The sequence below is a fragment of the Clupea harengus genome, chromosome 1 (genome assembly GCF_900700415.2).
Source record: "Clupea harengus chromosome 1, Ch_v2.0.2, whole genome shotgun sequence".
NCBI classification, from domain to species: Eukaryota; Metazoa; Chordata; class Actinopteri; order Clupeiformes; family Clupeidae; genus Clupea; species Clupea harengus.
In genome coordinates this window covers 30929635-30943606 of record NC_045152.1, presented here as the reverse complement: position 1 = coordinate 30943606, position 13972 = coordinate 30929635, and the positions used below count along the sequence as shown (strand labels likewise).

Sequence of the window (13972 nt, the reverse complement as noted above, 5' to 3'; positions counted from 1 at the left end):
TTCTTTGATATTTGATGTTGTAAGAGTTGTAAACTGCTTTCTGGTGTGTGTGTATATGAGTTTTAAGAAATAAACATTTTTAAACAGATTTTGTATATTCACTATCAACGTATATATATATAAGATATATAAAATAATAAGAAATTACACCACTCCCTTCCATGCTCTTGAGGCAACGACGTGTGGATTGGCTGGAATTGTTTATGGCTCGGTCCGAACCACCAGGCTTGGGGAGTAGCAGAATACATGGAACGCCGTTACGTAATTAAGATACAAAAAAAGGTTACAGTATTCCGGTATAGTTACAGGAAAAAATACACGTTTTATATTACATATACAAAGACAATATTTATATACAAAGACAATATTTATATTACATATTTCGAACCACTATGTGTCTTTCCCATTTACAGAGCAAGGGTTGTGTACGAACACCAGAAGAGGGTGGTGAGGAGCAATAGAATAGATAGTTAATAGATAATAATAGTTTTACCCTCATTCACTGATATGTCGGTCAGCATTACTAATAACAAATCAAGCATACAATACTACACCATGGAAGTAAGTACAAATGAATTCTCCCTATCTGCGTTTTGGTTAGCAAGTTAAGTGATAACAGTTAAATGTTTGTCTTGTATGTGTGTGTGTCATAACACCTATAAAGCTAAGTGGCCAAAAAAAGGAACTAGAGTTAAGGTGTTGGAAGCAGAGAAATGTTTTAATTTCATTAGGCGGTGCTTTCCTAGAACCAACACCAGAGAACTGCTTGGATCTTCAAGTTGGGATCTTCAACTGCCACTGAATTCCATTCCTCAACATGAGATACAGTGGACATCTCCTGATTCGGGGCGAGTCTTTTGCACAGTGAAAGTCCATATTGTTGTGAAAATACAGTGTGTTTATGGCTGTTTATATGATTTGGATCAGATGCCATTTTTCATTTATTCAATTCAATTTGATTTATAGTGCCAAAACAATGAAATTGTCTCTGTCTCTCTCACTCTTTCCCTCTGTGTGTGGACAGGACACCTTTGAGCTGCTCATGATCACCTGGGTGGGGATGTCTCTGTCGCTGGTGTGCCTCCTGACCTGCATCCTTACCTTCGCCTGCTGCCGCTCCATCCAGAACACCCGCAACACCATCCACCTGCACCTCAGCCTCAGCCTCTTCATCGCCAGCATCATCTTCCTGGCCGGCATCTCCCGCACCGAATACCAGGTGAGCTAACCTTCAGGGTGATGAGAGAGAGAGAGAGCCTGTAGGCGCAGACAGTGGGTAGAAAAGGGCAGCTTTTAGAGTTTTATACAGTGCCAAAACAATGAAATTGACTCAAGGCACTTTACATAGCCCAGGGCCTGAGCCCCCCTGAAGCAAGCTCAATGGCAAAAGGGGCAAGGAAAAACTCCCTGTTAACAGGAAGAAACCTTGAGCAGAATCTCGGCTCATTAGGGGGGCCCATCGGCCTGGAGCCGGCAGGGTAGAGAGGTAGAGATAGAAAAAGGAGGGGAGGGGAGGGGGGGCTTGTGGCAGAAGGGGAGGGGAGACAATCAGAAACATGGCAGATTCATTTTTACAAGTATCAGGATAAGCATGCTAGCATACATGTGGTAAATGTACACAATGCATACAAACCTAACATGGTATGTACATGATACATACAAAATTGATAGTGAATAAGGTGGGAAGAGAGTGTTTTCAAGTATTGTAGAACGGCTTAGTGGGTAAACCGTGTGCTCGTAAGGTTACTATTACAAGGGTAAGTAGAAAACTATGTCAATGGTGGCAATTATTTACATAGCAGCAGTTAAAGGCTAGCACAAAGTATGGGGTAGAATAAGAACATGACAGTGTGGTGGGGGTGGGTAAGTGCAGGCCAAGGATTTCTGCAAGTAGATCAGGTGGACTACAGCAGCATCCCACAACAGAGACAGTCAAGACTATGGGGGGAGACAAATTGAGTGGGTAGAGTTTGGCTGCTTAATATGCGTATATATACTTAATTACATTTACATTTTGTCATTTAGCAGACGCTTTTATCCAAAGCGACTCACATATGTGTGACTTACAATGTATACACATTTTACATTTTACATTTATGGCACACTGCACATCAGGTGCAATTAGGGGTTCAGTGTCTTGCTCAAGGACGCTTCGACAGGGAATCGAACTAGCAACCTTCTGCTTACTAAACGACTTCTCTACCACTGTACCACTGTCGCCCCATTTAACTGTTACTTAATGAATATGGTGATGCGGAACAACGTTTTCACAGCCATCAGCATTTGCAAGCAAAGGTCATGTCAGAAGAGAGAGAACATTTGGTTAGTAAACATCAATTTCATAAACAGATAAAGAGACCAATTTAGGTAAACAATTAACAATAGGTAATATGGCCACTTCATCAGTATCAGCATAATATGATATAGAACGAGAGGGAGAGATTGCCCGGCAAGGTGTATGAGAATTTTATCAATGTTTAGTTTTGATGAGTTATGTTTAGTTATGATCGGCTGACATGGTGCATGTGAATTTTACTTATACAAGGATAGCAAGGGTGGCAGGATACAACAACAGAGCACAATTAGCTGGCGACAGACGCAACACACGCTGCATACTGATACGCAAGAGCACTCCCTCACGGTACAACATGTGCTGTCTGTAGCCCACTCCTGCTTAACACTACAACATTTGACTTTGACTTTTGACTTTGACTTTGACTTTGAACATGGCTGACAAGAAGTATGAAGAATGTTTTGACAGGTGTCGGGTTTTTAATGCAGTATTCATGATTATGGGATGCACAAAAGAGAAATGTCTTTGGTCTAGATTTAAATATGAAAAGGGTGTCCGCTTTTACGGATAAAAGCAGGAAGATTATTCCACAGGAGGGGGGCAGAGATAGCAGAGGACTCGTATTGTGCTTTTTGCAAGGACACCAGCAGTCTGGGAACAAAGCGGTCTTTGGTGGGCAGTAGAGGACAACTCATTCCTTGAGGTAATTTGTAGCTAAGACATTAAGGAGGCGCCCCATGTTGCACCCGGGACCCATAAAGGACAACATGCACTGTCTGTAGCCCACAAAGTGCTAAACACAACACGACTGCCCAACCACACCACCTGAGCAACAGGATACAACAACAATTATGCTGTCTTCATGAGCATTTCACTTGGGTGTTCAAGCAGGCACCGTCGTTCATCAGGGTTCTGTTGAATTAGGGCCCACAGTACCTTCAGAAGGCTCAACAGTCGTGTCTGGTGTCCCAGGCCCACCCACCCCCAAGCTCATAATGGGACACAGAGGTACCTCTCAGTCTGTTTTTCTAATGGCAAGGATATTGACACAATGCCACACATCCACAGAGAACAAACTCTGAAATGAAACTCTCAAAACTCTGTGGTGTAACATTCATAAAATGGGAACTTCTTCAAAACACTGCTCTGCAAGCGTTGCAGTAGTAGAGCTCAGAGGGCATGAAAAGAGTGCGTGTGTGTGTGTGTGTGTGTGTGTGTTTGTGTGTGTGTGTGTGTGTGTGTGTGTGTGTGTGTGTGTGTGTGTGTGTGTGTGTGTGTGTGTGTGTGTGTGTGTGTGTGTGTACTCTCAGTAAGTAGAAAGAGACAGCTGGGGTAGTAAACACCAGGCATGACTGCCAGTGCTTCACCTCCCACCTGCTGAAGGGATTTGGGAAGAATAGATTCATTTTCACGATTCACTGGTGATAGAACTTGTTTCCTTCACATTTTTATTAGAGAGAGGGACTAGAACGTGAGGAAGGAAGGGAGGGAGGGAGGGAGGGGAGATCGACAAATAAGGGAAATGAGAATCACCCCTTGTTGAAGAGTTTTTAAAAAATCACCCTTCGTTTAATTCACTAAGGACACATGCCAACCCCAAAGACAACAGCAAATAGAGTAGAGTTGAGTCCCCCCCCCCCACCCCACCCTCTGGAGTTCTGGGTTAGCGTAAGGGTTGGAATTGGATACGAACCCTTATCACCTTAGTCAACCAAACAGAATGACAAGTAATATGGCCACTACATCAGTATCAATGGCATAGTACAATATGACATACAGAGTCGAATGAGAGGTCTTGATCGATAATTACATCCACAACTTTGACGCTGCATGTTGCATGTTAGTGAGATGCAATCGGTAATCCAGATGCCAAGGTAAAAAATACTACTTTAAAACACACACTCACAGTTGGTTATGTGTACCATTTCTTGCCTTGGACTCTGTCAAAACAGTAAAAAATTGGGGAGCATAAAAAATAGCCATTTATCTTTTTTTCTCAGTTGACTTCTACCTGCGCTGTCACCATAATACAGTAACATACTAGCATGTCCTAGTTGCCGCCTGTGAAAACAATAATGCAGGAAGTTATGCTTGGGTCTGTGAGATTGGATTTGTAACAAGCAGTGGAAAAGAGACATTTTTGGATGGCCAAGGTGACACATGTCAAGGTGAGAAAGTGAGAGAAATTGCTATTTTATCAACAGGTAGACCAGACCAGACCAGGTACAAACACTTGAAAAGAGACAGAAATAAGTAAATAAATAAATGTTCCATAAATGTTAAATACATTTTACAGTGAGTGATAAGCGAGATCAAAGAGGTATGTCTTATATGCATGTTTAAAGGTTTCAACCGTTTCAGCCATTCTTAGGTATTCTGGCAGTGTGTTCCAAAGATTGGGGGCATAGAAACTAAAAGCTGCTTCCCCATGTCTCTTTGTCCTGGCTTTTGGAACTGTTAGAAGTTCAGTGCCGGAGGACCTCAGGGATCTACTGGGTGTGTACCTTGAGAGCATGTCTGTTATATATTCAGGTGCATGACTATGGAGTGATTAATAGACTAGTAAGAGAACCTTGAAATCTATTCTAAATCTAACAGGTAGCCAGTGCAGTGATTTTAGTACTGGTGTGATGTGCGCTCTCCGTCTTGTTTTAGTGAGGACTCGTGCTGCTGCATTCTGTATTGTTTGTAGTTGACTAATGGCTTTTTTTGGTAGACCAGACAAAAGCGAGTTACAGTAGTCTAGCCTGCTTGTGATAAACGCGTGCATCAGTCTTTCGGTGTCAGCCTGGGCGAGAAACAGTTGCACCTTAGCAATGTTTCTTAAGTGATACAAAGATGTTTTAATTATATTTTTGATATGGGTTTCAAAATTGAGATCTGAGTCAAATATGACGCCTAGGTTTCTGGCTTGGTGCTTGGTGTTAAGTGCTAGTGTTTTTAAGTGTGCAGATAGTTTCTCTCTTTCGTTTTTTTCACCAATGACTAATACCTCTGTTTTATCTTGGTTTAGCTGGAGAAAGTTTTGTGACATCCATACATTTATATCAGAAATGCAATTTACCAAACAATCAACAGAGCTGTAGTTGTTGGGTGTTACAGAAATATAGAGCTGGGTGTCATCTGCATAGCTATGATAGTCGATGTTGTGCCTCCTAATTACACTACCAAGGGGTAGCATGTATAGACTGAAAAGTAAGGGCCCTAAAATGGATCCTTGAGGGACCCCGCAGGTCATACAAATGTTTTTTGAGCTGTGGTCCCCGAGGGCGACAAAGTATTCCCGGCCAGTTAGATAGGTCCTAAACCAGTTTAGGACCGGACCAGTGAGGCCAACCCAATTTTTAAGTCTATCAATAAGGATATTGTGGTCAACAGTATCAAAGGCTGCGCTCAGATCCAGAAGGGCCAAGACAGATAGTTTTTTGGAGTCAGCTTTAATCCTGAGATAATTTACAACCTTGACTAATGCCGTTTCTGTGCTATGATTGGAATGAAAACCAGATTGGAAAGTGTCAAATGCACAGTTAGCATCTAGGAAATTATTTAACTGTTTAAAGACAATTTTTTCCAGGATTTTGCTTAGAAAGGGAAGGTTGGAGATGGGTCTAAAATTGTTTAGAACTGAAGAGTCTAAATTGCTTTTCTTCAGGAAGATTCTAGCAAGATTTGTGTCTCTCTCACATTTGTTTTTTTTCAACGACCCACAAGGCCATCTGTCAAAAATCAAGTTTGGACATCAAAAATAAGTTACCTGAACAAAAACAGGAGAAGAAGGGTTGTTGAAATGGAATTTCAGTTGGATATCAATTTAAAAGTTAAACTGATAATTTGGCAACAATTTCATTTAGTATCCAAAGTTTGAAATAAACCGTTCATAAAATATCTTGATGAGCACCAATAGGAATAGCCTGCGCACACTTTACTGAATGATTTACCGTGGAATTCGTCACAAGGGCACGGATAAACCATGACTCACAGTCTTTCACAGTCAGCCATTTCACCAGCAGGGGAGATAAATAAGCAACTCAAATGGAAATCATAATAATAAAGGCAATGAGCAGGCACAGGGAGGGGGAATGAGGGCTCTGCTCTGTTGCAGAGGGAACGTCGGTACAAGAAAGATGTGATGGCTTCATACAAACCAGTAGGTCCTGTGTGAGGGTTTTAATGTCCTTCTCACTCCTGCTGGGATTTATCAGTTCTGCCTGTCATTTCCTATTAACTTTACCAAGGTGTCTCATTCTCACAATTATCAGCCACTCGCCAGTCCTCTTCATGTGAGGCACCCATTATCAGCCGCTCGCCAGTCCCCATCAGAGATACGGGGGGAAAAGGCAAAAGAAAGAGGGCTCATCATAAGAGAGAGGGGGGGGGGGGGGAGACTAGGCCACCGACTAATTTCCCCTCATTACCGTTTAGTTGTATTGTCTCCATCAGGACCTGCTGTTGTCATTCCGATTCGCTCAAGAACGAGAGAGGGAAGAAAGAGACCACAAGGGAAGACAGAAAGAGAGAGTAACAACTGTCTAGTCATCAAGTGCTCGTACAACACTTTAATATTATAAGTTCATGCTTATGGTGAAATTACTACAAATACACTGTTCATTTGCCAGACATTCAGACTTTTAAATACACTGTATATGTGCCACATAGCTGGCAGATGGCAATCTGAAAATAAGCAAAAAATCAATCGTATTTATTTGTTATAGTTATATTCGGTTGTTATAGCTACTTTGTGTCACGATGCTGGCAGCGATTGCCAGCAGTTGCCACGTATTGGGACATTGGCGGCCTCTGGTGGCCAAAGGACAAAAAGAACGGACTTGTTTTCGCACACATGTGCATTTGTTGTGATTTGTGTGTTCACCTGTTTCCCGTTATGTTCCCTCACCTGTTTTTCATTGTGTGCCCTCACCTGTCTTGTACTTTGTGATTGTCACTTCCGTTAATTAGCAAGGGTACAAATACCTGGCTAATCCCTCTGGACCTTATCGGGTCGTTAGATTGTTTTGTTGCTAGACTGTGTTTGTGCCTAGCTTGTTTTTGGTAGTACGCTCACGCACTTAGTCACCAGTGCTCTCACACACTTAGTCTTTGTGCAAAGACACGCAGCGCCTAACCACACAGCTAGTACTCTCACAGACTTTTTGGGCTTGGTCTTCTCCCAGGGAGACAAGTGTGTGGTTAAGGTACGTGTCGCATCGCGGTTCTCAAGCCGCCTCAGGTAGCTTTGTATTCAGGTCCGCTTGAAAGCTACATTTTGTACCTCTTTAGTTTTTGGCCTTTTGCCTGCACCTGATCTTTTGTGTTTTGGAATATTGCTGCTTGGAGTACATCTTTTGCAAATAATAAAGAAACCAAGTTTTGAACTGCGTCCTGCTATTGGGTCCTCTCTGATACACTTGGCTGAAACGCTGGTTCCCAAATCCAGCGACTCTGGTCCCATCCCGAGAGCAAGCCTGACACTTTGAGCAAATCTTTGAAATACATACGCTTCTTTCTCACACACACAAACACACACACACGCACTTTATTACCACTTTCAAACTCTACACCCTTATAGTGCTGTGCTTAGTTATGCTTGAGCTGTTTGAACACTCAAATGTGAGGAGAATGCAGAATGTTATGGCAGTCATGGCTCAGCTTTATGATGGGCGCCACCCGAGGAAGCTGCAGTACTACTCAGGGGCGTGACAAGACTTTTTGCCTAAGGTGGCTAATGTTGTCATCATTTTGGTGAATCTATTGCAATGATTATGTTTTCTTGTTTCCCTGAAAAATACAATACCCATGATCCAGAGTGACACAGAAACAGGTCCAGCCTATAACGCTGCCAGTCAATCAGCCCTTTGTTATTTCCTATTATTTCCTGTTATTTTGCCATTCAAATGATTATTCAGATTAGTCAGCACATCACACTGACAATTACCAATGAAAGGTACATCAAAATAACCTGCCAATTTCCTGGATGAAAGTGTTTCAATGTTATGTCATTCATTTCGAACCTCCAAATGAACAGCTAAACGCAGCCAATTATGTACTTCATAATATATATCTAAAATAATGTGATGCATTTAACTAAAGAGGAAACACAAAACAAAGTAATTGCACTGTCAGAGAGAGAAAGAGAGAGATACAAATAAATAAACAGAGAGAAATAGAAAGGGGGAGGCAGACAGACAGACAAAGAGAGAGATACAGAGAGAAATAGATGAAGAGAGAAAAAGAGAGAGGCTGAGAAAGAAAGAGAGTGAGAGACTGGGATGGGGTGGACCACGGAGAGAGAGAGAGAGAGAGAGAGAGAGAGAGAGAGGAGCGATCCGGCTGCAGTCGGGAGTATGACAGAGCAGAGCGGGTGGCAACGTACGCAAAGGAAGCAGAGTTAAGATCTTGGGTGAGTAAACTCATATCTGTACCTGATAACCAGTCTTTTCTTAATAATGTCACCCTTTAATTAGGGAGTTCATGAGATTCAGACTGTTTTTCTTTAGGTTCTACTCAAATTTCTTTGTTTAGTTTGTCATTTCTCTGTTCTCGGATGGGAGTACATGTGAATTCAGTTCCTCTTCCAATACTGATGGTGTTGTGTATGATTGGAATTCACATGCATGTGTGTGTGTGGGGGGGTAAAACAGAGACAAACAGAGGGTGGGCTATGTGCAGTCCTTTTTAGGATGCAGAAGTTTGAGAAAATGGCCAATAAAATGACGATTTTTGTATAGGCAAGTAAAGGGAAAATGGCCTCCTGTCGTTGGCTGAAGTCCAGGGACGTGCACAGGAATTTTGACCTGAAAAAAGGGCAACCCCCCCACAGCAAAAAAATTAATAAATCACATGGACTTTATGGAGAACTGAGAAAAACAGGGTCTTTAATAGTAATACATAAAACACCCAAATACAGCAATTCATTTGAGCATGGCATCATTCAGTGGAGAATATTCCAGCCGGGGGTCATCGTTATACCAGTGGGCTTGAAAAGGCCCTTCTGGATTTCTTGGGAACGTTACAATAGAACGGCACGGTCCACACTTGTGGTTGCTTCTCATCTTCAATGTAATGTAATTATGATAAATTGCCATTAGTAGGCTAAAATATGAGTTTGATTAATTCATTCATTCATTAATTAGCCTAAACATTGTCATCTTTATCACAATTCAATGTCTCTGTCTCACCTGCTGGTTTGCTTTTTTGTAGCCAACCCTGCAGGGATGTTCTCCCCTTTACTGCCTCTTTAAGCTGCTCCTCCTCTTTTCCTTAGGCATTCCGCACTCTACACAACACTAAAAAATAGTGATAGGATTTAGAGATTTAACCATTTTGAATGAAATCATTCATGTGATGCATTACTTCCATCATTTATTCTTCTTGTTAAAACGAAATGTTAGAAACTAACCATCAGCAGACATGTAGCTTAGCTTTCCTACCAGAATTGTGGTTTGTTTTTCTTTATCTTAAAGCTAATTTTCCTTAGTCTTAGTAGTAGCCTTCCCTGCTTTTTCCTTATAATGTCCCAAATTACCTGATGTCCCAATATACCTGAATTCATCCCGCAGAGTAAACAGAGTAAGGGGCATGCCCAAACGAGTTACTTTGTCCTCCCCCTACTGACTTCCACTCTCATTGCCCACAGGCTTATCGATTGGCTACTTTGGCTTATCGATAAGGCTACTTTATGAAATGTTTTGGGTGGCGATTTTTTTTTAATCTAGGCCTAATTCTGCAGCTGTTTTAATGTACTATTAAATGACTATTTACATTTTCGGAGGGGCTTTGACTCGAGGAGGGCAAACGGGGCGGGTTGCCCGGGCAACCTTAGCCACCCCCTGTGCACGTCCCTGCTGAAGTCTGTACATGTGTACACCTGGTTTGATTTGAGACTAATGGTTGACGTGCTGACAATTTGTATGTGGAGATTATCAAAGAATAACACAATGTGAACACAATGTGAACACAAAAGGGAAATTTAATTTTCCCTTCTCACTTTGAGACAGAAGGTTTGTGGGTGACCTTTTTCACCCTCATATCCATACACTGCTGGGATTAGGTTGCCTTGAGGCACTACCCAATTTCAGCAGGGACACTGTATTCTTTCGCCACCACCCATTGCATAAAAAACTTTTGAGAGGAATTAAATAATACCAGAGAAAGCAATGTATTGGGGCTGCCATACAAAATTACGCATTTCCTCAAAGTGTACGATGCTAACTTGATTGCTGTACTGGCCTTTCACTCAACTTCCGTTGTGTTACTTGTGTTAAAATAAATACAAATTGAATTGAATTACTGTTGGATGAAATGTAGATGAAGTGGGTACAGGGCACAAGAGAAAGAGTGGGAGCCTACAGTTTGGGAGAGAAGTTTGAGTGGGTGAGTGTCAGGGGATGGGCCTGAAAAGGAGGGTGTGCGTGTGTGTGTGTGTGTGTGTGTGTGTGTGTGTGTGTGTGTGTGTGTGTGTGTGTGTGTGTGTGTGTGTGTGTATGTGTGTCTGTGTCTGTGTGTGTTACTTGTGTTAAAATAAATACAAATTGGGTGGGTGTCAGGGAATGGGCCTGAGAAGGAGGGTGACAAGCAGAGGAGTCTCAAGCCCATTGAGGACATCATGATCTCTGAACAAGCTACATGATGATGAGAAATACAGAAGGAGGGTACAGAGCTGCTGGGTGGGGAGATAAGTATTGTGTGTGTGTGTGTGTGTGTGTGTGTGTGTGTGTGTGTGTGTGTGTGTGTGTGTGTGTGTGTGTGTGTATGTGTGTCTGTGTCTGTGTGTGCGTGACAACTGGTGTGTAACATTCCCTGTCGTCTCCATGACCCAGACAACTGGTGTGTAACATTCCCTGTCGTCTCCATGACCCAGGAGCAAAAACTCCTCCTGTGCACCTCTGACCCTTCTGCAGGTGATGGCTTTCAATGACTGCTCCACCTCTCCCCTGGACATGGTCCCCTCTCAGGACTGCAGTATTTCCCCGTCAGTGATCCATAATCACTCTCTGAACACAACCCCCTCTTCAGCGTACACCCCACCAGCCTACGGCATGTCCTGTCTCAGCATGAGCCTCGGCGTAATCTCCAACCTCACTGGCCTGGCTGTCCTGGCGAGGTCATATACCCGCTTCTGCGGTCGCGCCAAAGCCCCCTTCGTGCTGTTGGCCGGCGCACTGCTCCTGACCGACCTGGCAGGGCAGGTGACCCTGGGCGCTTTCTCCCTCTACCTGCACCTGGAGCAAAGACGCGGGCAGCGAGCCCTGGTGCAGTATTTCAAGCCGGCGCGGGCCTTCTGCAAACTGTTCGGGGCCTGCATGGTGTTTTTCGGCCTGTGCCCGCTGCTGCTTGGAAGCGCCATGGCCGTCGAGCGCTGCATGGGCATCACACAACCGTTCCTGCACGCCACGGTTGCCACTGTGGGACACGTGCGCCTCTCGGTGCTTCTTCTCGTCTCCCTGGCAGTCTCCCTGGCGACGTTGCCCTTGCTGACGGTCGGTGGTTACGTGCCGCAGTACCCCGGCACCTGGTGCTTCCTGCCAGTGCACGGGCAGCTCTCCCTGGCACACGCGGGCTTGGTGTTGAGCTTTTCTGGCTTTGAACTCGCCGCTCTCTTTCTGTCGGTGCTCTGTAACACCGTGAGTGGAGGGGTGCTTCTACAGGCCAGGTGGACCTCGTGGAGAGCCAGGCATGGCACCGGCAAGCACCGGGGCCCTGTCAGCGCATCACCAGCCATACACTCACTGGACGTGGAGATGATGACACAGCTGGCGATGATTAACGTGGTATCATGTCTTTGCTGGTGTCCTTTTCTGGTGAGTAGCTGTGTCTTTCAACGAAACACGCCTTTGTCAATGGTGCCAGGAAATCAGCCCTACACAAGCCAAACACACATACATACATACACACATACAAACACACAGCCCTCTAACATACTAAAACCAAGTGTTTGACCAATGTATATGTTTGTCACAACAACAAAAAATCTTTCTTAGCAAAACAGGAAATTAATCTGGCTCTGTCCTCTGCTACCTCAGATTTGTGTGTCTTCGTCGGTTGGGAAGTTTCTCGCCGGTTCCCCTCCATCATATCCGATCCGAAAGCACGAGCAAGAGCTTCTGCTGAGTCTCCGCCTGGCGTCCTGGAACCAGATCCTGGACCCGTGGGTCTACATCCTACTGAGACGGGCCGTGTTGCGCCGGATCTGCTGTCGATTGCAGCCCGACAAGCTCACACTCACACAGAACAGCTCCAACACTGGATCCCACAGAAAATAAATATTTTGTCTGAAATAGTTGATAGAGATATGCCCACCAATATGTTGTAGTGGTGCAGATCAGTTGGAAACAATTCCTGTGCTAAACCACACAGCCCCAGGAATGCTGTTCACATCATCATTCACATCAGCAAAACACATATACATTTACACACAAAGAAAAGGAGAAACGTAAGGCAGGTCTTACTTTACAATGACAAAGACATAGACGTGACGCTAGACTAAAACAATAAACTAATACAGCGGAACACAAGCCGTAGTTCAAGGTTTAAAGGTTTATTTCGAAGACCTACTCAAAAAGTCAGTGCATCCCCTACTTAGTGTGAACCCTTTTTGTACATATATAAAAACATGAGAGTGAACACTAAAGCAAGAGCATTGTTTTAAACTATTTAGCATGTTAGCAAGCTTTTATCAGTGCAGGGTTTTTGCATGCCTTTGAAGTAGTTACTTAACTAGTTTTACACCAAAACTGTTTTGGACTAACTGATGCTTTAAAAATAGCAATGTTTTGTGTATCTTGCCTATACAAACAATTAAAACAGGAGCTGTGAACTGCTGAGATAAGAATGCAGTCACTTTGTGTCTGTTTGTAAACATTCAACTATGTATAGGTTAGTAACAGCAAAAGTAGAGACAAAAACACACAAGCAATTATGTACATACTGTGATCACGGCCTATTATACATTCAGGAATATTGTACGATATGTGTAAAAGTACTGTAATGCAATATTTAGAATGTAAGGTAAAAAAAAGGGGGATTTTTAAGGGGTAAATTTTCCCTGTTTAAGGGACAAATTAAGTGTTTTTTCCCCACTTAACTTTAATCTGTGCACAAATTTTCCCATTGAAAAATCAGTATTATTTTAGAATAATTTAAAGTGTAAATGAAGGGGTTCTGTTTTATAGTACCACATTAAGTGCACTGGCACCAGAAGCCTCAATACCATACTAACCATACTAACGTGACACATCTGTTTACCCCCCATACAGGTAGACATTTACATTAATTCATTACATTACATTACGCCTAAATGTGGTGGCAACAGCAGCCTCCAAATACTAATTAAGGCGCTGCTGGGCGCCAGGACTGTTCTTCCTGCCAAATGGTCCGGGGTATAGCTTAGTTCACACCTTGTATCCCCCAAATTCACACTTGCTTAAGTGTGTTCATTCTGTAATCCTATAATTAGTTACAGTGTCTGTTTGATCGATACTGCTTTAATGATCCCTCAAACCTGTTTGCGATTCCTGTTGGAGCCTCCATCAGCCACCCTTTTAGTGCTCCCAGGGGAGGGAGAGCTGCACCTCTGGCATTTCCATATCTCTATATCATCATGAGCATCTCCATATCTCCGTTATGGGGGCTGTCATGCACCCAGACACCCCTGCCTTGATTTATAAAGCAACTGCAAATTCT

General features: G+C 43.3%; 1 protein-coding gene across 1 annotated transcript; it reads left to right on the top strand.

Moving 5' to 3' along the window:
* The first annotated feature begins 555 nt into the window (after positions 1-555).
* Positions 556-12818, top strand: ptger1c (prostaglandin E receptor 1c (subtype EP1)). The gene is made up of 4 exons (XM_031572586.1): positions 556-561; positions 1025-1219; positions 11191-12090; positions 12313-12818. Exons 1-4 carry the CDS (start codon positions 556-558, stop codon positions 12550-12552), a joined length of 1341 nt encoding a protein of 446 aa, XP_031428446.1. The 3' UTR covers positions 12553-12818.
* The last annotated feature ends 1154 nt before the right edge of the window (positions 12819-13972 follow it).